General features: G+C 39.9%; 1 protein-coding gene across 1 annotated transcript in view; it reads left to right on the top strand.

The window, feature by feature from the left end:
- The window catches only part of LOC137435762 (nesprin-1-like), a 71,419-nt gene that overhangs the window by 15,895 nt on the left and 30,697 nt on the right, over positions 1–24,827 (top strand). Inside the window, exons 5-12 of the mRNA XM_068129706.2 lie at positions 5,280–5,372; positions 8,882–9,063; positions 10,578–10,774; positions 12,940–13,049; positions 15,630–15,737; positions 17,185–17,322; positions 19,067–19,231; positions 22,054–22,148. Coding sequence (XP_067985807.2) covers positions 5,280–5,372; positions 8,882–9,063; positions 10,578–10,774; positions 12,940–13,049; positions 15,630–15,737; positions 17,185–17,322; positions 19,067–19,231; positions 22,054–22,148 — 1,088 coding nt within the window. The remainder of the gene's footprint in view (positions 1–5,279; positions 5,373–8,881; positions 9,064–10,577; positions 10,775–12,939; positions 13,050–15,629; positions 15,738–17,184; positions 17,323–19,066; positions 19,232–22,053; positions 22,149–24,827) is intronic.

Raw genomic sequence — 24,827 nt, 5'->3', positions numbered from 1 at the left:
ACTTTCTCAAGAGTGTATAAAACTATTTGTGTTTTTCAATCCATTTTCAAACAGAACAACTAGATCTAAGATGCTTTGTTGCAATGGATTTTAGTGTTCCTTCATGGAATGTGCAAGGCTCATAAGTCACCCAATACATTTCCACATCATATGGATCATAAAATATATATTGGTAATGACTCCAGGGGTGGATGCAGGTGGAATGAGGGGGGGGGGGGGTGTTGGGGAGTTGGGAGGGGGTTCACTGGGCACACGTGAACCCTCTCCCTCCGCCCCTACCATTTTCTGTCATGTGATTATTGTGCATGTGAGATATCATTGGACAATCTGCAATTGCAGGCGTCTTTTGCTTTCATGCAGCCATTAAGCCGAACTTTGCAGCCATTAAGCTACTTTTTGCCGCTGGCTCTGTCTTAATTCCTGAGACGCAGTGTTCATATATGGCTCCTAAGCGAAAGGTGCCATTTTCTAGATCGTCTCTTACAGCAACAATCCAGCACAGTACAATCTTGAACTACTTCTCCAGGTGAGCCAAACTTTCAGTGGCTACATTGTCCATTAATATGACAATCTGATGATCTGTTGAGGCGAGTTTAGATTTAGCGCTCGGGTTCTTTTCATAGCGTTTTGACCATGTCCTTTCGATGTTTATGTCGATCTTTTTTGGAAACGTTTTGTTTATTTACATCGTTGTAATGAAGATCCGTCCCAAAGGTTCTGAAATCTTCAGCTTTTATTTAGACTCAGTTAGTGACAGGCCTGATGCATTTTCGTCCAGTAGCTTGCTTTTCCCAAATTTTCCTTTTCTATGGTCGGATGCTACTAGATCCGGATAAATTAACTGTTTTTTCCTCGACTCATTTGCAATATTGTTTTATGCACTTGGGTGTGACACTCTTGCAGATATTTTCTTTGTTAACAAATGTAATTAATCACAATTAATTCTGGTGGATCTAATATTTACAAATCGTCTATCACAAACAAAAGCAAAGTTTCCACTTTGTGTGTTGAATAGTGTAACAACAAACAAAAGTTGCTTCCTCAAAGTCAGACGTGCATTGATTTCTCATTGATAAGACAGACAGATCAATCTTCCTCAACATCCACTGCCTGATGCTTCTCTTCTGCACAATGCCTGTAACATCATGTGAGGGTGAGCGATGCATTAGCGGACTGAGACGTCTTAAGACTTGTACACAAAAAAGCAATGTGTGAAGATCGGATGAATGGACTGCTACGAACGCACATTCACTATTATGTAGACTACTACTAACGTGTGTTGTTAGGGTTTGCACTTTTGGGACAAATGGCATCATTGATGACTTTACATGGCGAAATCCATGGAGAATGGAGCTTCTGGACATCTTGAAGTAGACCTAGTGGACTACAAGAGCTAATGATGTACAAATAGGAAACTGTCATTTCACTCAATAGACCGGCTGGCACAAGCTTACATTCATCACTATCGAGGGTGATATCTCTCTTTTAGCTAAATATTGTCAAGAGAAAAAGAATAGACTAATGCATTGATGTGAATAAGGCTTCGTGGTAGATTTCACCATCTGTGAACATGTTAACCTCAAGTGAACCCCCACTAAAAAAGTCTGGATCTGCCCACAAGCTCATATCTAGTAAAGGTTAACCTGTCTAATCATTTCTATCAATTAGCATGTGAATGAGCAGGATACCCCTCACACACAGACAAAACTTCTTAATAAGGATGAGAGATATAAAAAGTATGGATAACACAAGCTTCCATAATTTCTGTACCACAGAAACGCCTTTGTGGTTTGAGTATGCCTGGGTTAGTTTATTGCATTTGCACTTTTGGGACAGATATTTGATACTTATTCATGACCTTTGTGGCATATTAAGTGAATAATTTCATATAAACCAGACAGACTGCGCAGCTTACTCTGTGTAATGAATGTTATTTTAGATAGTAAGTCTCAAGTGACTAGGGTCCAGATAGATGAAAACCAGAAAAATTTAGAATGAGATTTGTTACCAAGCTGAGCAAAATGTTGAACATGTTTCCTGCAGTACTGCAAAATCGACTAAAGATTCTTAGCTCCATTGTATGATTTACTAAGGTGTAAAAAAGTGTTATACGTGTGAAATGCGCGACTGTATTAAAAGTGAAAGTTGAAATGTAAGCACATGTCAGATCACATGTGTCTTTGCTCATGCAACATGTTAGTTTTTCATTGGGAATCCAGTGAATATGAAGTCGAGTACTCTAATTTAAGAATCTTTTTTTTTGCCTTGGATTGTCGCTCATCTTGATCATTGACATCACTTGCGACAGTCGAGCATTGAAAAGAAAATATTCTTGCTCAAACATGGGCCTAAAATATAATAAAATATATACAATACAAAATAAAATATACAATATAAAAACAGAGCTAAACTTCAGACAAAGTTTGTTTATAATGGTATGTGTTAAATGATTTATTGTTGATTTACTGGTAATCAATGATGAATTTGTATTTGATTAATTTCACGACGATATCTATCCGAAAGGAAAAGCAACTCACGCTTCCGGCTCTTTTTTTTTTTAGAATTACAAATTTATATCAATAATAATATTTTCGCACAAAATTGTTTTATAAACAAGATGCTTTTCAACTCTACATTCTACAAATGCCTTTCTTGGACAGCAACTTCCTTAAAAATTAAAAACAACTCTTCTGTGGTACAGTTGCTGGAATAATCACAACATTGAGAGGGGCTTTACACAGCACTGAACTTATCAATAGATTAAAACAGCTTGTAAAACATATGCTAACACATGGAGCTACAATTAGCAGATTAAAACAAGTGTTATTCAATGCCACAAAATGACACCAAGTGGAATCTACTACATAATATAATCTTCTTCTTTTTCCTCCACATGTTTTTTTAACGACCACAATTATTCACACTTTCTTATGGGGTTGGCCGGGAGACCTTTTTGGCCCAAGTCTTTCATGAACCGGATGCCCAGGCCTGACGTTAAACTTTGCCCTGTAATTTGCCCATGGTGCTGGAGATAGCTCGCCTACTCTTTGTGAATGACGTCGTCATGATGGTATCATCAAGCATATGCCCAATAAGGGTGAAACTAGTCAATAGCTTTGCCTTTCATCCCAAGAGGCAACATTTGACCTCGATATCTTTGGAATGGTAGAGGCCCTTCTGAGCTTGCAATCATCATGACTTGGAGAACTTCATCAGGTTGGAGAACTTCAAAAATCGCATACATATGCATGTGTATACATTATATACAATCGTATTGCTTATTTACTTAAGTTAGCAGAGTAGAGCTTGCTCCTGTTTTGGTTGGATCCACCTTTTTCTCATTTTTAAACATTTATAATCTCAACCACCTCAACCTTCCACCTTATATATATATATATATATATATATATATATATATATATATATATATATATATATATATATATATATATATATATATATATATATATATATATATATATATATATATATACATACATATACGTACAGTCACGTGAAAAAGTAAGTACACCCCGTGTAAAGTTTTGACTTTTTCAACATATTTCAACATACAGCTATTTGATCTTCATTTCAACAACATTGATAGATAAAGGTGATATAATACAACAAATATCATGACACATTTACATTTTGTAGTCCATTGTATAATTTAAATAAACATAAATGCAAATTTCGGATGTGGAAAAAGTAAGTACACCCTTGGCTCGAATAGGTGGTATTGCCCCCTTTGGCAGAAACAACCTCAATTAGGCGTTTCTTATAACTGTCTACCAGTCTCTGACATCGACTGGGAGAAATTTTTGCCCACTCCTCCATGCAGAATTCTTTCAGCTGTGCGATGTTTGAGGGGTTTCTTGCATGCACAGCTCGTTTCAAACACCCCCACAACATCTCGATGGGATTTCGATCCGGGCTTTGACTTGGCCATTCCAGAACCCTCCATTTCTTTCTTTTCAGCCATTCCTTGGTGGATTTACTGGTATGTTTAGGGTCATTGTCATGTTGCAAGGTCCACCTTCGGTTGAGCTTCAACTCTTTGACAGATGGTCTCACATTATCCTCAAGCACCCTCTGGTACAATGAAGAATTCATAGTCGATTCTATGATGATGAGTTGCCCAGGCCCTGATTCAGCAAAGCTGCCCCAAACCATAATATTTCCACCACCATGCTTTGCAGTTGGTATCAGGTTCTTGTGGTCAAATGCTGTCTTTGGTTTTCGCCAAACATGTCTTCTGATGCTGTGGCCAAATAGCTCCACCTTTGACTCATCTGTCCAGAGCACATTGTTCCAGAAGTGCTGGTCTTTGCCAAGGTGTTCATTGGCAAACTTTAGTCTTGCCCTGATGTTCTTTCTGGACAGCAAAGGTTGCCTCCTGGCACACCTCCCATGTAGATCAAATTTGTGCAGCCTCTTTCTAAAGGTAGACTTGTGCACTTTGACATCAACAGTGGCAAGAGCTACCTGTAGGTCCCGTGATGACATTCTGGGGTTCTTCGAGACTTCTTTCAGCAGCTTGTGGTCTGCTCTCGGGCTGAACTTGCTGGGGCGGCCTGACCTGAACATGTTGGCAGTTGTTTGGAATCTTCTCCACTTGTAGTTGATCTTCCGGACAGTCGAATGATTGATTTCAAATTGTTTTTGAGATCTTTTTCAATCCCTTCCCTGACTCGTAGGCATCTATAACCTTCTTTCTGAAGGCCTCAGAGAGCTATTTTGATCTAGGCATGGTGATGCCGAACACTTCAACAACAAAGAGCAAACCAAACTAAATGTCTGAGGTTTAAATAAGACAGGTTCCTCCAAGATCCTCTCTAACGATGTTCTAATCATTTGCACCTGAGCTGGTGCACCTGATTCTAATTTTAGGTATTTGAAGTCGTGATAAATGTAGGGGTGTACTTACTTTTTCCACATGTGAAATTTGCATTTATGTTTATTCAAATTATACAATGGACAACAAAATGTGAATGTTTCATGATATTTGTTATATTATTTCACCTTTATCTATCAATATTGTTGAAATGAAGATCAAATAGCTGTATGTTGAAATATGTTGAAAAAGTCAAAACTTTACATGGGGTGTACTTACTTTTTCACGTGACTGTACATATATATATATTTATATTTACACGTATATATATATATATATATATATATATATATATATATATATATATATATATATATGTATGTGTGTGTGTGTGTTTGTATGTATGTGCATACATTTTCTTTCCTGCTCTTAATTGTTCCTCCAGATAAAGCTCGTGAACATCAATGCCTCAGATATTGCTGATGGAAAACCCTCTATTGTGCTTGGGTTGACATGGATAATCATTTTGTATTTCCAGGTATGTTGGTCCCCAATGAACCCTCTATTGGACTTGCGTTTCTGTACATGTAGTGGTTCATGCATTGCTCTTTCTCACCCTCTTCTGTGGTTTGTGTTCAAATCGATGCTGTGTGACATGGAAGTGGCTGCAAACTCAGGAAGTCTTGTCTAAACTAATGCATCTAGGTTTTCCTTGCTGAGAAATTCCTACAAATAACAGATTGGTTATGTTTGAATGTTCTGCTCACAAGAATTCAGATGATCTTTTGGAGCTTCTTCAATGACCTAAATTTGTCTATTTTAACAACATTCTTGGTGCTGTGTTATACTCTTCTTCTCAGAACTTCTACCTCACTTACAAGTACAACTCCTTGTAGTCAGTTGCCAGTCGGTATCGGCATAGCTACACACGCCCTGCTCCGAACCGGCATAAGAGCATTTTCTTGAATTGCGTTTAAGTGAAAGGATTGATTCGTCATGTGATCCTTTGAAGTCCAATATGTATTTTAGTATATCATAGATCACTTCAGTGGGAAGCTAAGGGTGTCAACATTAATGGAGATAAGTTTGACCATTTTAGATTTGCCGACAACATTGTTGTTATTGAAGAAAGCTTATAGAAAATGGAATCCATGCTCAGGGAACACGCTGAAGCCATCATGAAGTTTGGGCTGAAGATGAACATGCCAAAAACCAAAGTCATAACGAACCTCGTTGTACCTCAAGGAGAAATCATAATGAATTGAAACCAAATAGAAGAAGTAGAAGAATGCATACACCTAAGGCAAATATTTAGCTTCAAGGAAAATAATCAAAGAGGATCAAACATGGATGGAGACACTTTGGAAAACTCAGTAACATCATGAGAGGTAGCTTACCAATATATCTAAAAAGGAAAGTTTTCAATCGGTTTATTATTCCAACTATCATCAATGGGGCACCAACCTGGACGTCAACAACAAAACTGGAGAAAAAGTTAATAGCAGCACAACACAATATTGGTATTACATTCAAAGACAGAAAGGCAAATAAATGGGCCTGAGAAGAAATCAAAACTCAGGATATTTTAGAAATAATGAAACTGAAGAAATGGAAATGGGCAGGACACATTATCAGAAGATCAGATAACAGGTGGACAACAATAGTAACAGCATGGAGACCGATGGATGGCAACAGGAACAGGGGAAGGCCACATCTAAGGTGGAGGGATGAAATAGACAAATATTGGGGAAGAGTCAATTGGAACAGCAAAGCAAGAGTCAGAGCAACATGGCATCAACATGCTGAGGTTTTTGTCTGGCAGTTGGCTGATAATAACTCATGATGATGATGATGTCATAGATACCCTAAGTGATTCGGTTTGGGAAAGACTGCAACAAATCTATTAAAATTTGCCATACTCTTGACAAACATCGGTCCTCCTGAAGAAACCTTCCCAGAAGTCAATCAGGGCAGGTCTTATTATGTTTTACTAGAAGGAAATCTGATGCAGGAGGAGGCCATTCGGCCCATCATGCCTGCTGCTATACCAACCCAATGGGTGTGCTCCATTAGCCGGAAGCTTGCCATCGCTAGCCAAGAGGCTTGCTGATTCAAAGTGCTCAAACTAGCACTCCAACGGAATGGAGCGCTTGGCACTGCTTAACAACATGGCAATCTCCATGTAAACACTGCTATCGTGGTACTCAAACAAATGTTGGCCAGGCTGTCGTTTTCAGTTTTACTCGATCTTCTTTTGACAACTTCCCCAAACAAATTTATTGTGTTGTCAGTGGCTACCACAGTAGGAGGAAGAGGGAAAGAAAGATAAAGAAATGGCAATTCAGTGACATCTGAATTTTAGACATTTTCACTTTCCACGGTAAAGAAATGCGGCCTGCGTCCCATCCCACAACGGGCATGATGGTGTGGCGGGCATGATGGTGTGGCGCTATCATGCTCTCAGCTGTCCAGTTTTTTGAAGCTACACTCTCTCCCCCTCCCAATTGGAAATCCTGCTTATGGGCCTGACCACGTCATACTAGCAGATGGGACTCAAACTGAAGACCCTAATATCTTAAGCCAGCCACCGTAACCGTTAAGCCAACACATGGCTTATTACTGTACTGTATATGAAGATAATTACTGACTCCCCTGCACTAAATTATTTTGTTATTTGCAGAAATAAAAACACAACTAAGCTATTCTGTGTGTCTGTCCAGGCCATAACATTATTTTACCATTTGATCTCTTGTCATCAAATTTTCAACAAACTTTTATTATGAGAATATGGAGAAGCCAAATTAATAATTGGGCCAAAAGGTCAGAGGTCAAGTTCATAAAATCGTTAATTTTCATCCGATTGAATTGAAATGAAAAATGAATGAATGATCGTTTTAAGGCAATTTTTCCCCGCTTGAGCGGGGGTTAGCCTTGCGGGCCCCATGACAATCATGGTTCCCTGTTTGAGGCAATGTTTTTATGGCTGGATGCCCTTCCTGACACCATAATGATCCGATTGAATTGAAAGTGGAACAAAATTTGCATATTGAGTCACTGAATTGATTCAGCAATCAAAAGGTAGAATTCTATTGGCTTTGAGGTCCAAAGGTCAAGGTCGCAACGACTGATTTTGCAAATAGTGGTCCATGACTGCTTCTTTGTCTGTCTGTCTGTCTTTCTGTCCAGGCCATAACCTTCTACCACTTGAGCTTTTGTCAGAAAATTTTCAACACACCTTAATTATATGAAAATGCACCACTACTTGCAAAATATTGTTTTTTTTTTTTTGTTTTTTTTTTTTGTTGTTGTTGTTGTATACAAGATCGAGGCTCGTGAAAGAGCTAACATTAATCACACAAAAAGACAAACCGACACACCAAAAACAAGGGGAGCGGCAGACAAGATGGGGAGAGAGGGGGAAGGACACAAAAGAGAGGGGGAAGAGGGGGAAGGACACAAACACAACATTTGAGAGCAGGGACATCGGGAGGACTTGGGGGGAGGTGGGAGAGGAATAAAACATATGAACACTGCAAGTTTAATTAAATTACAACTTAGACCAGATGGGCTTTGTATTCTGGGAAGCTTTCTAGTTCCTCATTGTGTTGGCATGTTTGGGGTTTCCATCGGTGTATATGGCTTATGATGCTGTGATCCCTAGTTCAAGTCCCTTACACTATGATTTATGGTTAATGTTCTTGCACTTCTTGTGAAAGTATACGCATGTCTTTATGCTGCCTGGGATATATGTAGAGGCACTTCAGTGTTCCTTAGACACAAGAAGAATTCAGTCATTTTTCATCTGTTTGTTCCAGCTTCTGAATTGATAGTGAACTGCACTACCTTCTGTTTCCTTTTCATGTATTTACAGTGGTCGACTTTCTGTTCCACTTTCTCCTGCCATCACATCTCATTGTAGTATTCACAGTATGGGAATAATTTGTCTTTGGCAAGTGTGTAAGCTTCTACTTAGAACCTTTGCAAGTTTTTGCCTCATTATCATCGTCCTTCCCCTTTTTAACCATGAATTTTACATTTTTGCCATAGATTGAGGAACTGACAAACAACTTGCCAGCCATTTCCTCTTTCTCCGGAAGTTCATCTTCGCTTGACAGCCAAGCTGGCTCCGAGGCTAGCCCTCCCATAAAGCAACGTCTACTGACAGCATCCGCAAGCAGAGGCAATGCAAAGAAGGCCTTGTTAAAATGGGTGCAGTACAAATGCGCAAGGTGAGTACTGCACATTTATTGCAACCTTGATGACCAACAAAGACACCTCTTAAAAATATTTATACATTGTTTGGAAAAGCTGCATCTCTCATGTTAGAGATGACAAATTGCAACTCATAAGTTTATCGGGAAGGATCATCTTTTTCTTGACTGAAGACATTGAAATTGCTGTCCAGAAGTATGGTTATGGTCCCTAATTATGATATATGTGCTCTCCCCTCTGACTTGTCGAGCTCAGACCAGCTTTAAAATGCAAATATATTTATTGGCTTGTGTATAATCTTTAACAGCCCTAATATACAGGGTGGTACCGCAATGTGTGTGATATTAAAGATCCTACGGTGTCCTTCACAAAGAGTAGGCAAGCTATTGCTGGCAACCTGAACAAATTCCAAATTCCTGTCACCCTCAGTCAAACCCAGCCAGTTCATGAAACACTCGAGTCAAAAACATTCCTGGCTGACCCCACAAGAAGGTGCAGATAATTGGGGCCGTTGAATAAGTGCCTATAATGAATATACAGTATATAATATTTCAGTGAACTTTGAGATGCCATTGACATGGTTCATGTGTTATTCGCCTATGAATCGCAGCCACCCACTGACTCGTTCTCTCTACCTGTTGTGCGGCCAACTGGGGATCAAGTGACTCATGATGTGCGGGTTTGTTTTTCCTGAAAGTAAAACAGAATTGAAAGAACCCTGTGTGTTTACTCTTCCCATAAGTTGTGGGTGACTTTTTCAATCTTCTTTTGCAGTATTTATGAGTTACCATGTTCACAAAAACAGTTAGTGAGATTACAGCAATGTTGAAAGAGCAAAGATGCATTTCATATTCTCCTGCAAATCCACCCCCAGTGTGATTTGTTGATTCAAGAAATTTAAAAAAAAGTTGAGCTGTACTGTAGATATAGGTCTCGTAATTGGAAAAGGTGGCTCAAACTTTACTTCTCGTGAACATGGTACATGCTTACAGCAAAATCTGAAAATGGTTAAATCAAAATCAAAAGAAAATCCCACAAAATCACCCGCAGATGGCTTTCTTATGAGAAGCGGCTTTCACTCTGGTTTACACCACACACAAAATAACATTTATGTTACACACTAATTATCACAGATGTGTCGGTCACGTTTTGTGTGAGGAAAGTTTAGCAGATTCCATTTAGAGTGGGTCACAGACAAGTTCAAACAAGCTCCTTTATTCACCCATCTGAAAGTGGGTATTGTAAATGTGCTTGGGGCTTGCTGAGTACAGTGGCATGGAGAATTCTGGCCAATCATGTGGTGCGTTGACAGTATAACCACCAGCATCAGCATTCCTTAACCCTCTGCTTCTCTGTATTTGCTTTCCTTTTTTGGCCTGTGAAGGCAAAGCTCCATTTTATTTGTGCCGATGGCGAGTTTAGTTTACAATAAGGTAAATATCCGTTTTTGAGCTGGTGGTGGTTGTTAAGGTCTCGATTTGATGTGACACAAATGACTGCTGCTCTCTGACCTCTGGCCTGTGTGTGACAGTCGGTTGGGACTCAGAGTACAAGATTTTGGGCCCAGCTGGCGAAATGGTGTGGCTTTCCACTCGGTCATTCACTCGATTCGCCCTGAACTGGTCAACTTCGAGCAGCTGAAGGTTAAGTCAAACCGTGAGAATCTTGACTCTGCCTTTTCCATCGCTGAGACGTACCTTGGAATACCACGGCTATTGGAGCCTGAAGGTAGTTTTGATTAAGCTTCCTTGTGGGTTGTCAGAAATGTTTTTTAAATAAAATATTCGAGATTCATGCAAGAGCCGAAATAACATGCCGGATGCGAAGTTAGATTACGTTAATGGTGAGGTCGGGGTTAGTATGTAATAAGGTACGGCCATGCTGTTAGATATAAGGTACAGGCAATTATTATGATTGATTTTATCATCAAAGTCCATGTGTGAATACCAAATCAAAATACACTCAGATACTCAGTCTTCAGCTAGCGGCTAGGGTGCCAGCCTAGGATCCTAGGATCCTGTGGTTCGAATCCCGGTCGATCGCTGAATTAACGCCAGGGGGGTTGACTCAGCCTGTCATCCTTCTGAGGTCGGCTAATTGAGTACCAGTTCACTGGTAATTCCCTGTTTGTCGTTAAAGGCGGCAAAAAGGGTTGGCGTCAGGAAGGGCATCCGGCCGTAAAACATTGCTTCAAAAAGGGAAACCGAAAAACAACAACAACCACGGTTCCCGAAAAAGGCCAACCCCCGCTTTGCGGGGAAAAATGGCCTCTAAAGGTGGTTACTCAGTCTTCAGTGATCTCAATCTTCAGTGATCAGTCTCAGTCTCAGATCTCAGTCTCAGTCTTCAAAATATACACAGTCTTCAGTGATCGTCCATGCATTGGATTGAGGACTCGGAAAAATAGCACAATCATATTTATGTTCAAGGGGACTTTGAAAACGCCAAAGAAGAAGAAGATGTTAAAGGGGATGTATATTATAATGCATTTTTAAAATTGTTGCTCAACATTAGATGTAATCAACAGAACGTTGCTTGAAATAGATTAACTGCTATGAGGAGCAAAGAGAAGTGGACTTTTCGGTCTTTAACCCTTTGTAGGACCAAATAGAGGGGCCAACGTTGGACACAAGAAGTTGGACACAAAATATTAAATGGGACTTTTTATAATGCTTTTTTATTTTGGAGAAGAATAATTTTATTTTTTTATTAGACAATCTAGGCTTATGGGAAGAGCGAGATGATGGAGGGTATGCACTGACAGTATGGCAGTGTTGCCACAGTTGGACACAACACACAAGGAAATAAGCTCTTTTACTCCGACAAAGGATTAACGTCTGAATGTCAGCTTCTCCTTGCTTCCCACGGTGGATCAACGTTCTATTGTTTCATTCATTGTTCTACCTGTGCGCCGACACCGAACAACACTTGCCTTCATGATTAAGACGAGTATTCCGTTACTCACCATTCATTTGCAAGAAGACAGCAGGGGGTATTTGCATACTACCAATGGGACTCATTACAGTTTATCACTTATGATAAATGTGAGGCAGACTTTTTATGCAAACATTTTGATTTCTCACTGTGACGATTTATCAAAATGTGATGAATTATTGATGTTCAGTATATGAACCAAAATGTTCTGGTGGCAGTATCAAAGCACTCGTCCCATTCGGAGATCAATGTTTCAATGTTTTGATGCCACAAATGGAAGATTACTGTATAGATGCTTCCAACAAGGGGGGGAAAGTGCGTTAAGCCTGCTGCACACTCTGCTGCTGCCCATAGCACTTCTCAAACCCTGCAAATCTGCAATTATTATTAGAACATTCAATGTAAACCTGCTTCGATGCGTGATCATATATCTGAGATACTCAAATTAAGTTTAACTAATAGTTCATCTTTAACAGTTGTAGGGTTTTGAAGTACTTGTGTGACTTATTGTAACCACGACTTCATCATGCAATTCATATTCCAATGAATACCAAGTTGTAAACAAATTAATTTTTCTTTTACAAATCAAAAAAAAAATTCTTTCCTGAAAAATCTAAATTCTTTCCTGGAAGTCCTAGCAGTGTCCATGTGTTTTATACCTCTCCCACCCCTCCCCCCCCCCCCCATTCACGTGCCTCCTCCCCCCAAGCCCTCTCCCTCCCACAGATCTCCCGATGTCCCTGGTTTCAAATGTTGTACTTGTGTGCTTCCCTCTCTCTCTCCCCATCTTGTCTCCTGCTCCCTTTATCTCGTTTTATGTGTCAGTTTGTCTTTTTGTGATTGATGTTAGCTCTTACATGAGCCTCGATGTTGTATACAAAAAAAAAAAAAAAAAAAAATGCTGCACTCAACTATGTTCTCAAATTCTTACTGAGAATGGCATTTTAATATTATTTTAGACGTCGATGTGGACAAGCCTGATGAGAAGTCTGTCATGACGTACGTGGCTCAGTTCCTCAAACACTACCCTGACGTGCACGATGCTGAGGGAAAGCCGCTGGCTGAGGAGGTGAGTTGAAAACATCTCATTGAAACCCGCATTCTGCACGTTCCATTTGAGACACACTATATGTGGGTACACGAGTGTTTACACCAAACCAAAAAAAGTTTCCATGTTTTTTCTGTGCAGAAAGTATCGCAGTTGGAAATTATTTTTCTCATGCATTTTTATTTTGGAAAAGTATTAAAAACTTTTCTTTTAAATATAACCTACACTCATGGAATAGTGAGGTGATGGAGGAGATGAACTGGTAGTGTGTCAATTGGGGATTAACAAACAGCAAACAAGAACATGGAGAAGGGGAAGAAACACAGAAACCTGCAAGGAAGAGGGTTCAGGTAGGTAGGCTTAATGGGAATAGAAACGATGATACGTAGGGATTAGGGATGCCAGGAAATAGTCGTGCACCACCAATTTGAAGCCAAGGATGGAAGAGTCGATTTGAACAGCTTCAATAAGACGGTTGCACAAATGGGAGAAAATAGGAAAAACAAAAGGGTGTGCAGCAAGCCGTGATTTAGGGAGATTAACCAAGAAGGAATTACTGGTAGAATGTACGGGTCCTGGAGGAGCAGGAAGGAGGATGGGGAGTATGAAGAGAAGGGTGTGGTGGTGCGGAAGGCGTGCAAGCTAAAAAAGTAGAGGGGACAAGAACCGAAAACCGACTTGAGGTTTCATGGATAATTAAGAGCTTTTGTCTTCACCGTTATTTTCATTCACATACCGATAAAAATATTGTTACGGCTTTGGATATGTACCCCGGAGGCACTTATGTATATGTAGGATTCCCCAGAATGGTGCCGAACGTATGCGTGTGTGTGTGTGCTGAACCTGTAACAATATATTGAATTTTCAAAACTTATTGCAAGTAAAGAAGCCAATTGTGAGATTTTTTTGTTTGTTTGAAAAGCAAATGGTTAAATAACTTGATTAACAAGTTTGAAATCATTAGCATTAAGAGTTTAGAAAAAAAGTCCGGAAAACTGTTCTTTGCGTGACGGACGGACGGACGGACGGACAGACTGACAGACGGATGGACGGAGTGAAAACCTATAGTCCCCTCTGGTGTACACCAGTAGGGGACTAATAAAAGTGAAAACGAATTATTTTTCTGGCCATTCATATCATGACACTTTGCAACCGTCGTTGTTTTGTTTTGGCTTCCTACGAATACTCAATTTTAACAAATCCTTTTAAAATAGTTTTTATTTATTTATTTTTGTTTTTATTTATCCTTTTTTTCTCTTTTGCATGTGTGTATATATGTAAAGATATTAATTGTTTATTTAAATTCCCACTGCCATGTCTAATGAATTTGAGCACAAGCCTACTACTCTAACCAAAATCTCCCTACCCATCCCTTCCCACTCTTCCTTTCCTCATGCTTTTTGTGACATAAGTGATCTCCACATGTTAATGAAATTCTGGCATGGTTTGCCTAGAGTGGCAGGAAAGCTCAATTAGTAGTGAACTCACTGTTGAGCTTTCTTAGGTGGGTGTTGATCCTTGATGGGATCAAATGTAACTAAATACTGCCATTCTGATGCAATGCTGGAATAGACAAACTTCCTATGTTTTTGGTCTTAAGAGTAGTATGCTAAAAATGATTAGGTTGATGGTTATAATGGGGTGACTAATGTACTGGCAGAATAGCTTAGATCTTGTAGGTATGTACACACCTTTGAGCATATCTAATGTGGGATTGAATCTCATACCAGCTATAAACTGTCACCCTGGTGTCTCTTGGACGAGGGCGATGCATCACGTTGGCTATCATAATGACATTAAGCTGGAGGAACAGTCTGCCTGCATTCATTGTTGGTAGATGTTAAAGATTTAATGACGTCTTTCATAAAGAGTGGGCGAGTTATTGCCGGCACCCTGAAAAATTGCAAATTCCTGCCATGTTCAGTCGAACCTCCTGGCCAGCTGGTTCATGAAAGAAAGGAACAAATTTTTTTCCTGTCCAGTGTCCATGGATATAATTTATTATGCAACTCACATGCGTGATATCTTTCAGTGTGTACATCTTTACATGTTTGATGTTTATAATTTTCCTATTTTCTCCTTTCTTATTTTTTCAATTCTTTTGTGACACCATCATTCATGGTAGGCGTACTTTTCTCTTTTTTCCATTCCAACGTTTGGCCTATCTGTCCCTAAGTTAAAGGTAGACGTTCTCCCTAACATGCTTGTTGACTTTCCTTTATTCCATTCTTATCCATATTGTTATTTTATTAGCCCTCGTTGGACTTTGTCCAAAACGGGGGCTTATGGATTGGGTCTCGTTCTTTTCGGGTCCTTTCTTATTTGTTGTGAAAGTAGGTCACGTGACACCTTTTATTGTACACCTAATTCTGGCACAGTTTGCTTAATTTATGAAATTACAAATGGATCACAAATAAAAGACACTGATGCTGGAATATTTGGTTAGTTTGAGCATGTGGTTGCTGTGATGACCTGATTGATTGCTGTGTTAGGACAATAACATCAACTGCATGCTTCTGTTACACAGTGCTTCACGAAGTAACTCGATTTCAAAAGTTAATTTCTGACGAACATCCATGTTTTATTGTCTGTCATTTCCAGAGGCAAGACAGAGTCAAATATTTGGAATGTCTCTCCTGGCTTGACCAGATGAACAAGGACATTATGACTGCTCAGTCCTCTCCTGGAAGTCACCAGGAAAAATATCAGGTCGAGAGCAGAAAGAAAACATCAACACTCTTTCTTTTGTTCTGAACTTCTCACATGTTGTTAAGTTTGTGCTTAATAACTGAGCAAAGCATTAAATGGGAGTCCTGGGAAACTTGGGATTTTTTGTTTTGTTAAAGTCATACATTAATGGAGAAAGATCTGGAGAAAGCATTCGATAGGGTTCCACGTGAAGTAGTGTCATGGGCATTGAGGAAGTTAGGAGTGCAGGAATGGTTGATCAGAGTAGTGATGGCAATATACAAAAGAGCGCTCACAGCTGTAAGGACAAAGGACGGGAACAGTGGTGAGTTTGAGGTGAAGGTGGGAGTGCATAAGGGGTCGGTACTAAGTCCACTACTATTTGTAGCTGTGATGGAGGTGCTGGCTCGGAACGTAAAGGAGGGTTTACCGTGGGAGTTGTTGTATGCAGATGATCTGGTGTTGATTGTAGAAAGTATGGATGGACTGAAGGAGAAGATGAACAAGTGGAAGGAATGTATGGAGACAAACGGTCTGAAGGTGAATATCGGAAAAACGAAGGTGATGGCAAGATTAAAAGCATGTAGTGAGGTGGAAAGAACTGGGAAGTGGCCGTGTGCTGTGTGCAAGAAGGGTGTCGGAGTGAACTCCATTCAATGTACAATGTGCGATGAGTGGGTTCATCAAAAAGTAGTGGTTTGAGAGGGTCATTAACCAGTGTGGCAGCTACATTCAAGTGTAAGGTGTGCACAGAGGGAGCTGCAGATGGAGGAAATGTTGAGTTCGATCTTGGAGACGGCGTGAAGCTGGAAGGTGTGAAAACATTTTTGTTACCAAGGCGACATGCTTAATGGAGAAGGTGGATCAGACTTGGCAACAGTTGCTCGAGTGAGATGTGCATGGAAGAAGTTTAGGGAACTGAGTGGCGTGCTGATGAGGAGGGGAGTGTCGTTGAAGCTGAAGGGAAAGGTGTATGCTGCATGTGTGAGAAGTGTTATGATTTATGGGAGCGAGACATGGGTAATGAACGTAGAGCAGCAACGAAGGCTGGAAAGGGTGGAAATGCGAATGGTTCGGTGGATGTGCGGAGTATCGTTGAGAGAGAGGAAGACAAATGATGAATTACGAAAGATGATGGGAATAGAGCCTGTGATGGATTCTGTGAAGAGAAACAGTTTGAGATGGTTTGGTCATGTGTTGAGGAAGGATGAAAGTGACTGGTTGAGAAGAGTGATGGAAATGATTGTAGAAGGAAGTAGAGGACAGGGAAGACTGAGAAAGACTTGGCCAAAGATCGTCGAAGAAGAAATGCGGGCAAGGGGGTTAACAAGGGGAGATGCAGAAAATAAGGCAAAATGGAGAAGATTGTCATGGGGACCGCAAGGCTAACCCCTGCTCTAGCAGGGAAAATGGCCTTAAAATGCCTGTTGTTGTAGTATTAATGGAGATTTCTCTCTCGGTCATGTAGGGGTTCCGCAGCAAGAGACTTGCTCAAGAATCTCAACGGAATAATGTACTACTGATGCTTCAACCAATAGATGCAAGTGGCAAGATGACTCCTGAACAGGCAGCCATCAAACATGGTTGGGAACAGCTTTCTGCCAGGGTATGTTATGTTTTCATTCTTTCATCCAAACATTCAAGAGATTGAAGAATAATTTATCTTTCTTGGGTTTCAGATGGTTTTGAAAAATAAATCTTAACCATTATAGAATATATTACTTATTATTATTATCAACGATTTATAAATTGTGGTTTTGTGTGGTCCCTGGTGTTGGGCTAGTAACCCTGGTGTTGGGCTAGTGGCTAGGGTGTCAGCTTAGGATCCTAGGATCCTGGGTTCGTAATCCCGGTCGATTGCTGAATTAACGCCAGGGGGGTTGACTCAGCCTGTCATCCTTCCGAGGTCGGCTAATTGAGGACCAGTTCACTGGTAATTCCCTGTTTGTCGCTAAAGGCGGCAAAAAGGGTTGGCGTCAGGAAGGGCATCCGGCCGTAAAACATTGCTTCAAAAAGGGGACCGAAAAACAACAACAACCACGGTTCCCGAAAAAGGCCAATCCCCGCTTGCGGGGAAAAATGGCCTCTAAAGGTGGTTATTATATATACTGAAGTCACTTCCAGTAATGTCTCACACATTATCTTTAACCCTTTGAGTACGGGATTTTTTTTTGATAAAAATACCCCGGAATGGGATTAATTTGGCATTACGGGAATGCAACCACGTACTGACGATCTATTTATAGGTATAGTCGATGACGTGAAGTAACGTCATCCGTACACAAAACTTTTTCACGGGTTGCGGCACTGGACGTCATCCGTACTCAAAGGGTTAAGTAATTTGCAATGTAATATGGTTCCTGAATATTTATTGATGGTACCAGGCATGCTTACTATTCATGGCATAAAGCTCCAGGACCTGGTTTCAACTGGCACATTGGCACCATTCACGTACATTTTGGGTGCATCCTTCACTTCCTCTGCGCATTCCAAGAGTGAGGCCGAGTCACAATACATCCTCCTGGCATGGCTTTTTGGCCCAGTTTTCGTTAAACCCCACTCAAATTACTTCATCCTTCATGTGGTTATGTTTACTTGAGAATGCATTGATCTTGCACTTATATAGTCCCATATAAGGTATTTGTTCACCCGTTAATTAGGTTAATATAGAAAGCATCATGAGGTCTACCTTTCAGTTATTTCTCAGTCCTGTAGACACCAAGCTGTGCAACTCAATCTTTTCTGGCATGGAGAAATTACATGCTGTCAATTAGAGGTGAGGCATAAGAGGTGTAACTACATATTATAAGGCCTAGTGAAACACATGCCTGGTGACAACCTTTCAACATTTTGCAATGATAATAAAACCTTTCGGTGCTGATTCGTAAAGGCTTGATATGTGTTTGTGAAATTGAGCGAAATATTTTTTGTTGTGGAATCCTTTAATATCTCCATGATCACCCAATTTTCTCCATCTTTTTCGTTCCTGTCCTTTTTTCTATCTCTTTCTTAGTCAGTCTATCTGGCCGGAAGATTCAAAGGAGTGGTCTATGCTGTAAAGCAGAATAGGCCTATAATTGTATCAGGCCAATGCTGAGCCGTAGCACAGGCAACAATTATAGGCCTATGCTGAGCAGCAGCACAGGCCTCTAATTTAATCTGGGTTCTTACTTAACAGCCTCTTTAATGCAAAGCTCTTTGTATACCTTCTAATGTAAGAAATATGGAAGGTGTATTTGTTGAGAAATGTAGATTGTCCCATCTTGGACGCATGAGTTGCAGAAATCTTATTTGCATAACTAGTTATCTTGATGTTATCTTATTAATCAAAATGGCAACACAACTTGCAGTTGTTGGAGTGGCAAGCACACTTGGACAAGGCCCTACCTGCCCCACTGGGTGCTCTCAGCATCTGGCTGGTTCAAGCTGAAAACACACTGACGGGGGAAATTCCTATGGGGCGTTCTGATGAAGAAACAGTCAAACTTGTCCAAGCAAAGTTGGAAAAACACATGGTGAGGATATAACTCAGTGCTAAATATACTGCTGATTTGTTCTGCTTTCGTCGAATGATAGTTTGGTTGCTTGGTTGCAGGTAATCTATCTCAAGAAAAGCATGTTGGTAGCTCATACCATTGAGATTGAGCTGTGGACAGCCGTGCCCTTTTTTGAATGGTTTAACCAATGGTTGATACTGCAGAGTGCTTTAAAACAAATAGTTTTACAAATGTATTTCGATGAAATGATTGAAAATAGTAAATTCTTTTGTTTTCAATCGTAAGAAAAAAACAGTCTTAAAACATTCAATCATAAAAGCTTCACAGACAGGGAATAGTATCACAAAATGTGCCGTACCTCAGGTGGATGTCAAGGTGAGTGTGTTGTCTGTTAGCAGATCTGTAATGTTGTTGTTGGTGTACGTTAAAGATCCCATGATGTCCTTCATGAAGAATAGGTGAGATATTGCCGCACCCTGGACAAATAACAAATTGCTACCAAAATCACCTTCAACATTTAGCCAGGAGGTTTGGCCCTAGCCAGGAGGTTTGTGAAAACCTGGGCCAAATACCTTCCCAGCCAACCTGAAAATGAAGGTGGGAATAACAGGGGCTTTTGGGGAAGCACAGCAGTAGTAGATGCATTAATGGTGGAATTTTGACCGATCCATCACCACTTTCCTCCTTTGTGCCCAGTCATGCATACCTCTTTTCCAACCACCCACCTAGTTCTATCTCCTGACATCCCTTTTTTTCCTTCTTTCCTCAGTCCTCTGCATTTCCCTACCCCCTGTTCTATTGCTTATCCTTCTTCATGTCCTTCCTTTTCTCAATTTATTTTTCTCATCTTAACCTCCATCAGTTTCTCTGTCCATATGTTTCCCTATGGGTGGTGGTTAGATGTCATTGATATCTATTGTGAACATTTTACTCATTAAATAAGGCTTCTTATACCTATACCTTTGTTGGGCCTGTGTCTGACTATCATGCATTGAAAGGTTTAAGAGATAACATCCTTTAAAAAAAAATTGTTTTAGTGTTATTCCTTCATTTGAGGAAGTGACCTATTTGCGATGCTGAATTTTATTTGATGTAACGTGAGCTGAGTTGAAATGCAATGTAGAGTTGCAAGTAATCTGCATGTGGGACAAACAAACCACCGATATCAAAGCGTTCAAACAACTGTCACATGTGTTGCAGTCCATTTCAACACTACATGTGGTACATCTCAATTAACTATGAGAGTAGCAGTGTATTCACCTCCCCAATCATTAAGGTAACCTCCACTAGCAGTAATTAGTACCACTAGGGCGTGCCCGCACGTACGGGCACGCCCGTACGTGCTTGCCCGTACGTGCGTGCAAAAAAACATGCGTGCAAACAACAACAACAAAAAAAAACTTTGAAACCACGTGGCAGTAACGACCACAGAACCCCCCCCCTCTATTTACATGAAATGGTTTGGTCCATTCGCAACGACCACAGAACCCCCCCCCCCCCTCTATTTACATGAAATGGTTTGGTCCATTCGCAAAGCCAAAGCGAACGGCTTGCGAGTACGGTGACCATACCTTGGGAACCACTTGTCCGATTAATTTCAAACCTTGAAAAGGCACATCCTCGGGTCCCCAGCAATATACCTGGCAAGTTTCAAGTATATCGGACCGGTAGTTGTCGAGAAACAGCGGTCGCATACATACATACATACATACAGACAGACAGACACACACACACACACAGAGATTACTGGAATTATAGATAGATTACTGTTCTCAATGTTGATTTGTCCTTTATTCTGATAATGTTTGCCAAATACACCTGGTGGGAACACAGCACAAAAAGTCTTTGTTTTCATAAATCTCAAACATAAATTTTTTAATAAATTTGATTACTCTTTGGTCATGTCGAATTATTAATCTTTTCTTATGGCAGAACACCTGTGGAATGACTAACTGATCAAAGCCAACACTGTGCTGCTTTTATTTAATCTCATTTGATTAAAGGGCTCATGCTGGGATTTTGGGCCAGAAAGAAATCTTAATAAAGGAAAGTTGTTCTCATTCGGGGAATTTGAAATGTGTCCATAGAAACTCGTGGAGGAAACTGGAGTGCATTGAGACACGAGATGCCTTGTGGCATCCTTGAACATCTTTATTGGCCAAAGTTATTAAGTACCAACACCTTGTCAGTGTACAAAAACTCCGTTTAGGTGTTATAGGTTCAAAAATTGGTTATCTAGTTCCAGTTCCGTCATGTCGTTTTCAACTTCTGGTGACATTCATGATCAGATTTCCCCAAACATCGCTGTCCTGCACTGCTTCCCAAAGCTCTGGCAGACAGCTCGGTTGCAGTCTTTAACTCATCCATCCAGTACATACAAGGTCTGCCTCTTCTTCCCTCAACCATACCCATCATGGTTGATCTCTCCAGACATTTGTGTTCTGCACGCATGAAGTGTCCAAAGTATGACGGCTTCTGTTTTCGCATTAGCACTTCCAATGTACATGGTTGTCTAATTTATTTAAGCACTGATTTGTTTGTTCTCCTTGCTGTCTATGGAATTTTAAGATTAATCTCTAACACCATATTTCAAAATTGTTAATCTTCTTCCTTTCAATAAAATGGAACACTACTCTAAAGTTCAACCTTCTCCCAGCCTAAAGTGCTCTAGACTGATTGTTAAGCAAGGCAGTGTTTGCACAAATATGTGACGTAAAAAAATATTCTTTTTGTGAATTGTGCCTTTTGGACACTGACTGTAATCTCAATTGAATAGAAGTTGAACATAAGTTTGTATTGAGTTTTACCTGTGTGACACAAAGCTCGCTATTTCCCCAAAGGAGTTTTGTTACGAAATTGATGAACACCAGCACGTGCTGGCAGGTGCTTCTCGCATCTCTGCTCCTTCTGAACAGCTCGAGGACATGAGAGAAAGGTTGGTCGTGGTAAATCAATAAACCACATTAACAGATTTTTCTCACTGGGCTATTTCTTTTGGTTTTAACTGTGTCACAGTGACATTGTTTGTTTTGGTATACAGAGTCAAGGGTTGTGGAAGAGCTCGAAGGACAAAATATGTGGAGACTTAGACGAATAATGGGTGTGGGGAGGACTGTGGGGGTAGGAAAGGAAGCATGGGTTGGATAAGATGGATACAGAGGTTCCTCCAGTGGATATTCATAGGCATTTAATAAATGCGTATGACTCTACCATTGATGTGAGCACAATTAAACATTGGGCAAAGTTTTTCCAGAGCAGGGAAACTGATATCGAGGACAAGCATCAGAGGTCTGCCTGCAACTGCAGTGGCACTGGGAAACGAGAGTTGGATTGATGAGCTCATTAAAGTGCATTGCAGTTGATGGAGACTATGAGCAAAAACAACTTGATATTGCCACATATGCATGCATATTCCTTCTAATTAGGCAACCGAGAGTACCCAATTGTTTTTATTCCGGTTATTTAGTTTTTTTTCCGTCACACTTTTCAAGTTTATTTGCTTTTAAATTAGTTTTCCCCACCACCGCTTGAGTGATTGACATGAAACTTTGAACACCGGAGCGCCTACCCATGGATCATTTTTTAATGATTACTGTGATGTCATAGGTCATGTGGTATGGCAGCCATGTTGGAAAAAAGGAAAAACTTTGGACATCTTCTCTGGAACCACTCAACGAAAAAAATAGAAACTTGGCACAAATGAGGAACTCTACATTGGGAACTACATTTGTTAACAATGATGTCCTCACTGCCTTAATGATGTCATAATTGTATGTGTTGATTTTTTTTCCAATGAACACTAAATGTTTTGACAGTCATCTGCGAAAACATTGGTCGACATAATTAAATTTATGACATCATCAGTCATGTGGTATGGCAATCATATTTTTTGAAAACAAAGCCTTAAAAAACCGCTTTGCAACTGCTGAACAGATTGAGGCGAAACTTTACAGATATGATCGACTATCCATGAGGAACAAAAAGTCCCCCAACTATGATGCAATCAATGACATGGTTTGGCAGCCATATTGGAATTGATCAAAATCTTTAAAAATCTCCTTAAACCGCCAAACTGAATGACGCAAAACTTTAACTGTGCCATCGACTACCCTTGGGGAAATATGATTGATCGCTAAAATGTCATGAGTCATGTGGTTCGCAACTATATTGGAATGAAGGAAAATCCTTTAAAAATTATCTCTCTGAAACCGCTTAAGCTACCTATAGGATGCGAAACTTTAAAATACGATCCAATACCATTGCGGCACATAATGTGAAAATGATGACGTCATCGATCACGTGGTTTGGCATCCGTATTGGATAGAAAAACGAACTTTATCCAATTAAACAAAACTTCACAAACATGATTGACTACCCATTTAGAGTCGGGTTTTAAATTTATGACTTCATCGGTCATGTGGTTAGGTAGCCATATTAGATTGAAAAAAAAGATCCTTGAAAAGTCTTCTCCGAAACCGTTTAACATTAGAGATCGATGCAAAATTCCACATATATGATCAACTAACCATGATAAATAAAGTTTAATACCTAAAATGTAATAGGTCATGTGGTTGGGCAGCTCCATTGGATCAAAGCTAAAACTTAAAAAAAATCTTCTTTTGTCAAACCGCTGAACCTGCAATCGATACTAAATTTTAAGTATGTCATTAAATGCCCTGAGGATAAAAAGTTTGATAACTAAAACATCATCGGTTATGTGGTTTCATAGAAAATGATTTTTAAAGGTTTTCCTTCAATCTATAATGGCTGCCAAACCTTTTCCCACATGGGTAGTGGATGATATATTTCAAGATTCACTTCAATTGGTGAAGTTGTTTCAGAGAAAAACATTTTTAAACGTTTTCCATTGATCCAATATGGCTGTAAAACCATGTGAACTCTGACGTGATACTCATCAAAAAATGACAAAATAGGACAGCATCGGAACAGGTGACGTGGGATGGCATCGTCATTGGAACAGGCAGCGTGTGACGGCATCTTCGTTGGCACGGATGTCGTTCAGTCATTGGCATGAGCATCTTCAGTACATTGGCTACGCTACTAGAAATGATTCATGATTTTTTTGTTGATTTTTTTCATGATTTTTTCATTACATGATGTTCCAGACTTATGTTCATGATCAGATTTCCCCTGTGTATATACAGTCACGTGAAAAAGTAAGTACACCCCATGTAAAGTTTTGACTTTTTCAACATATTTCAACATAAAGCTATTTGATCTTCATTTCAACAATATTGATAAATAAAGGTGATATAAAATAACAAATATCATGAAACATTTACATTTTGTAGTCCATTGTGTAATTTAAATAAACATAAATGCAAATTTCGCATGTGGAAAAAGTAAGTACACCCCTACATTTATCAGTACTTCAAATACCTAAAATTAGAATCAGGTGCACCAGCTCAGGTGCAAATGATTAGAACATCGTTAGAGATGAATCTTGGAGGAACCTGTCTTATTTAAACCTCAGACATTTAGTTTGGTTTGCTCTTTGTTGTTGAAGTGTGCGGCGTCACCATGCCTCGATCAAAAGAGCTCTCTGAGGCCTTCAGAAAGAAGGTTAGAGATGCCTACAAGTCTTGGAAGGGAT

The sequence above is a fragment of the Myxine glutinosa genome, chromosome 9 (genome assembly GCF_964187855.1).
Source record: "Myxine glutinosa chromosome 9, kmMyxGlut1.1, whole genome shotgun sequence".
In the NCBI taxonomy this organism is placed as follows: domain Eukaryota; kingdom Metazoa; phylum Chordata; class Myxini; order Myxiniformes; family Myxinidae; genus Myxine; species Myxine glutinosa.
Note: the sequence above shows the minus strand (reverse complement) of the source record. Positions and strands in the feature narration are given on the sequence as shown.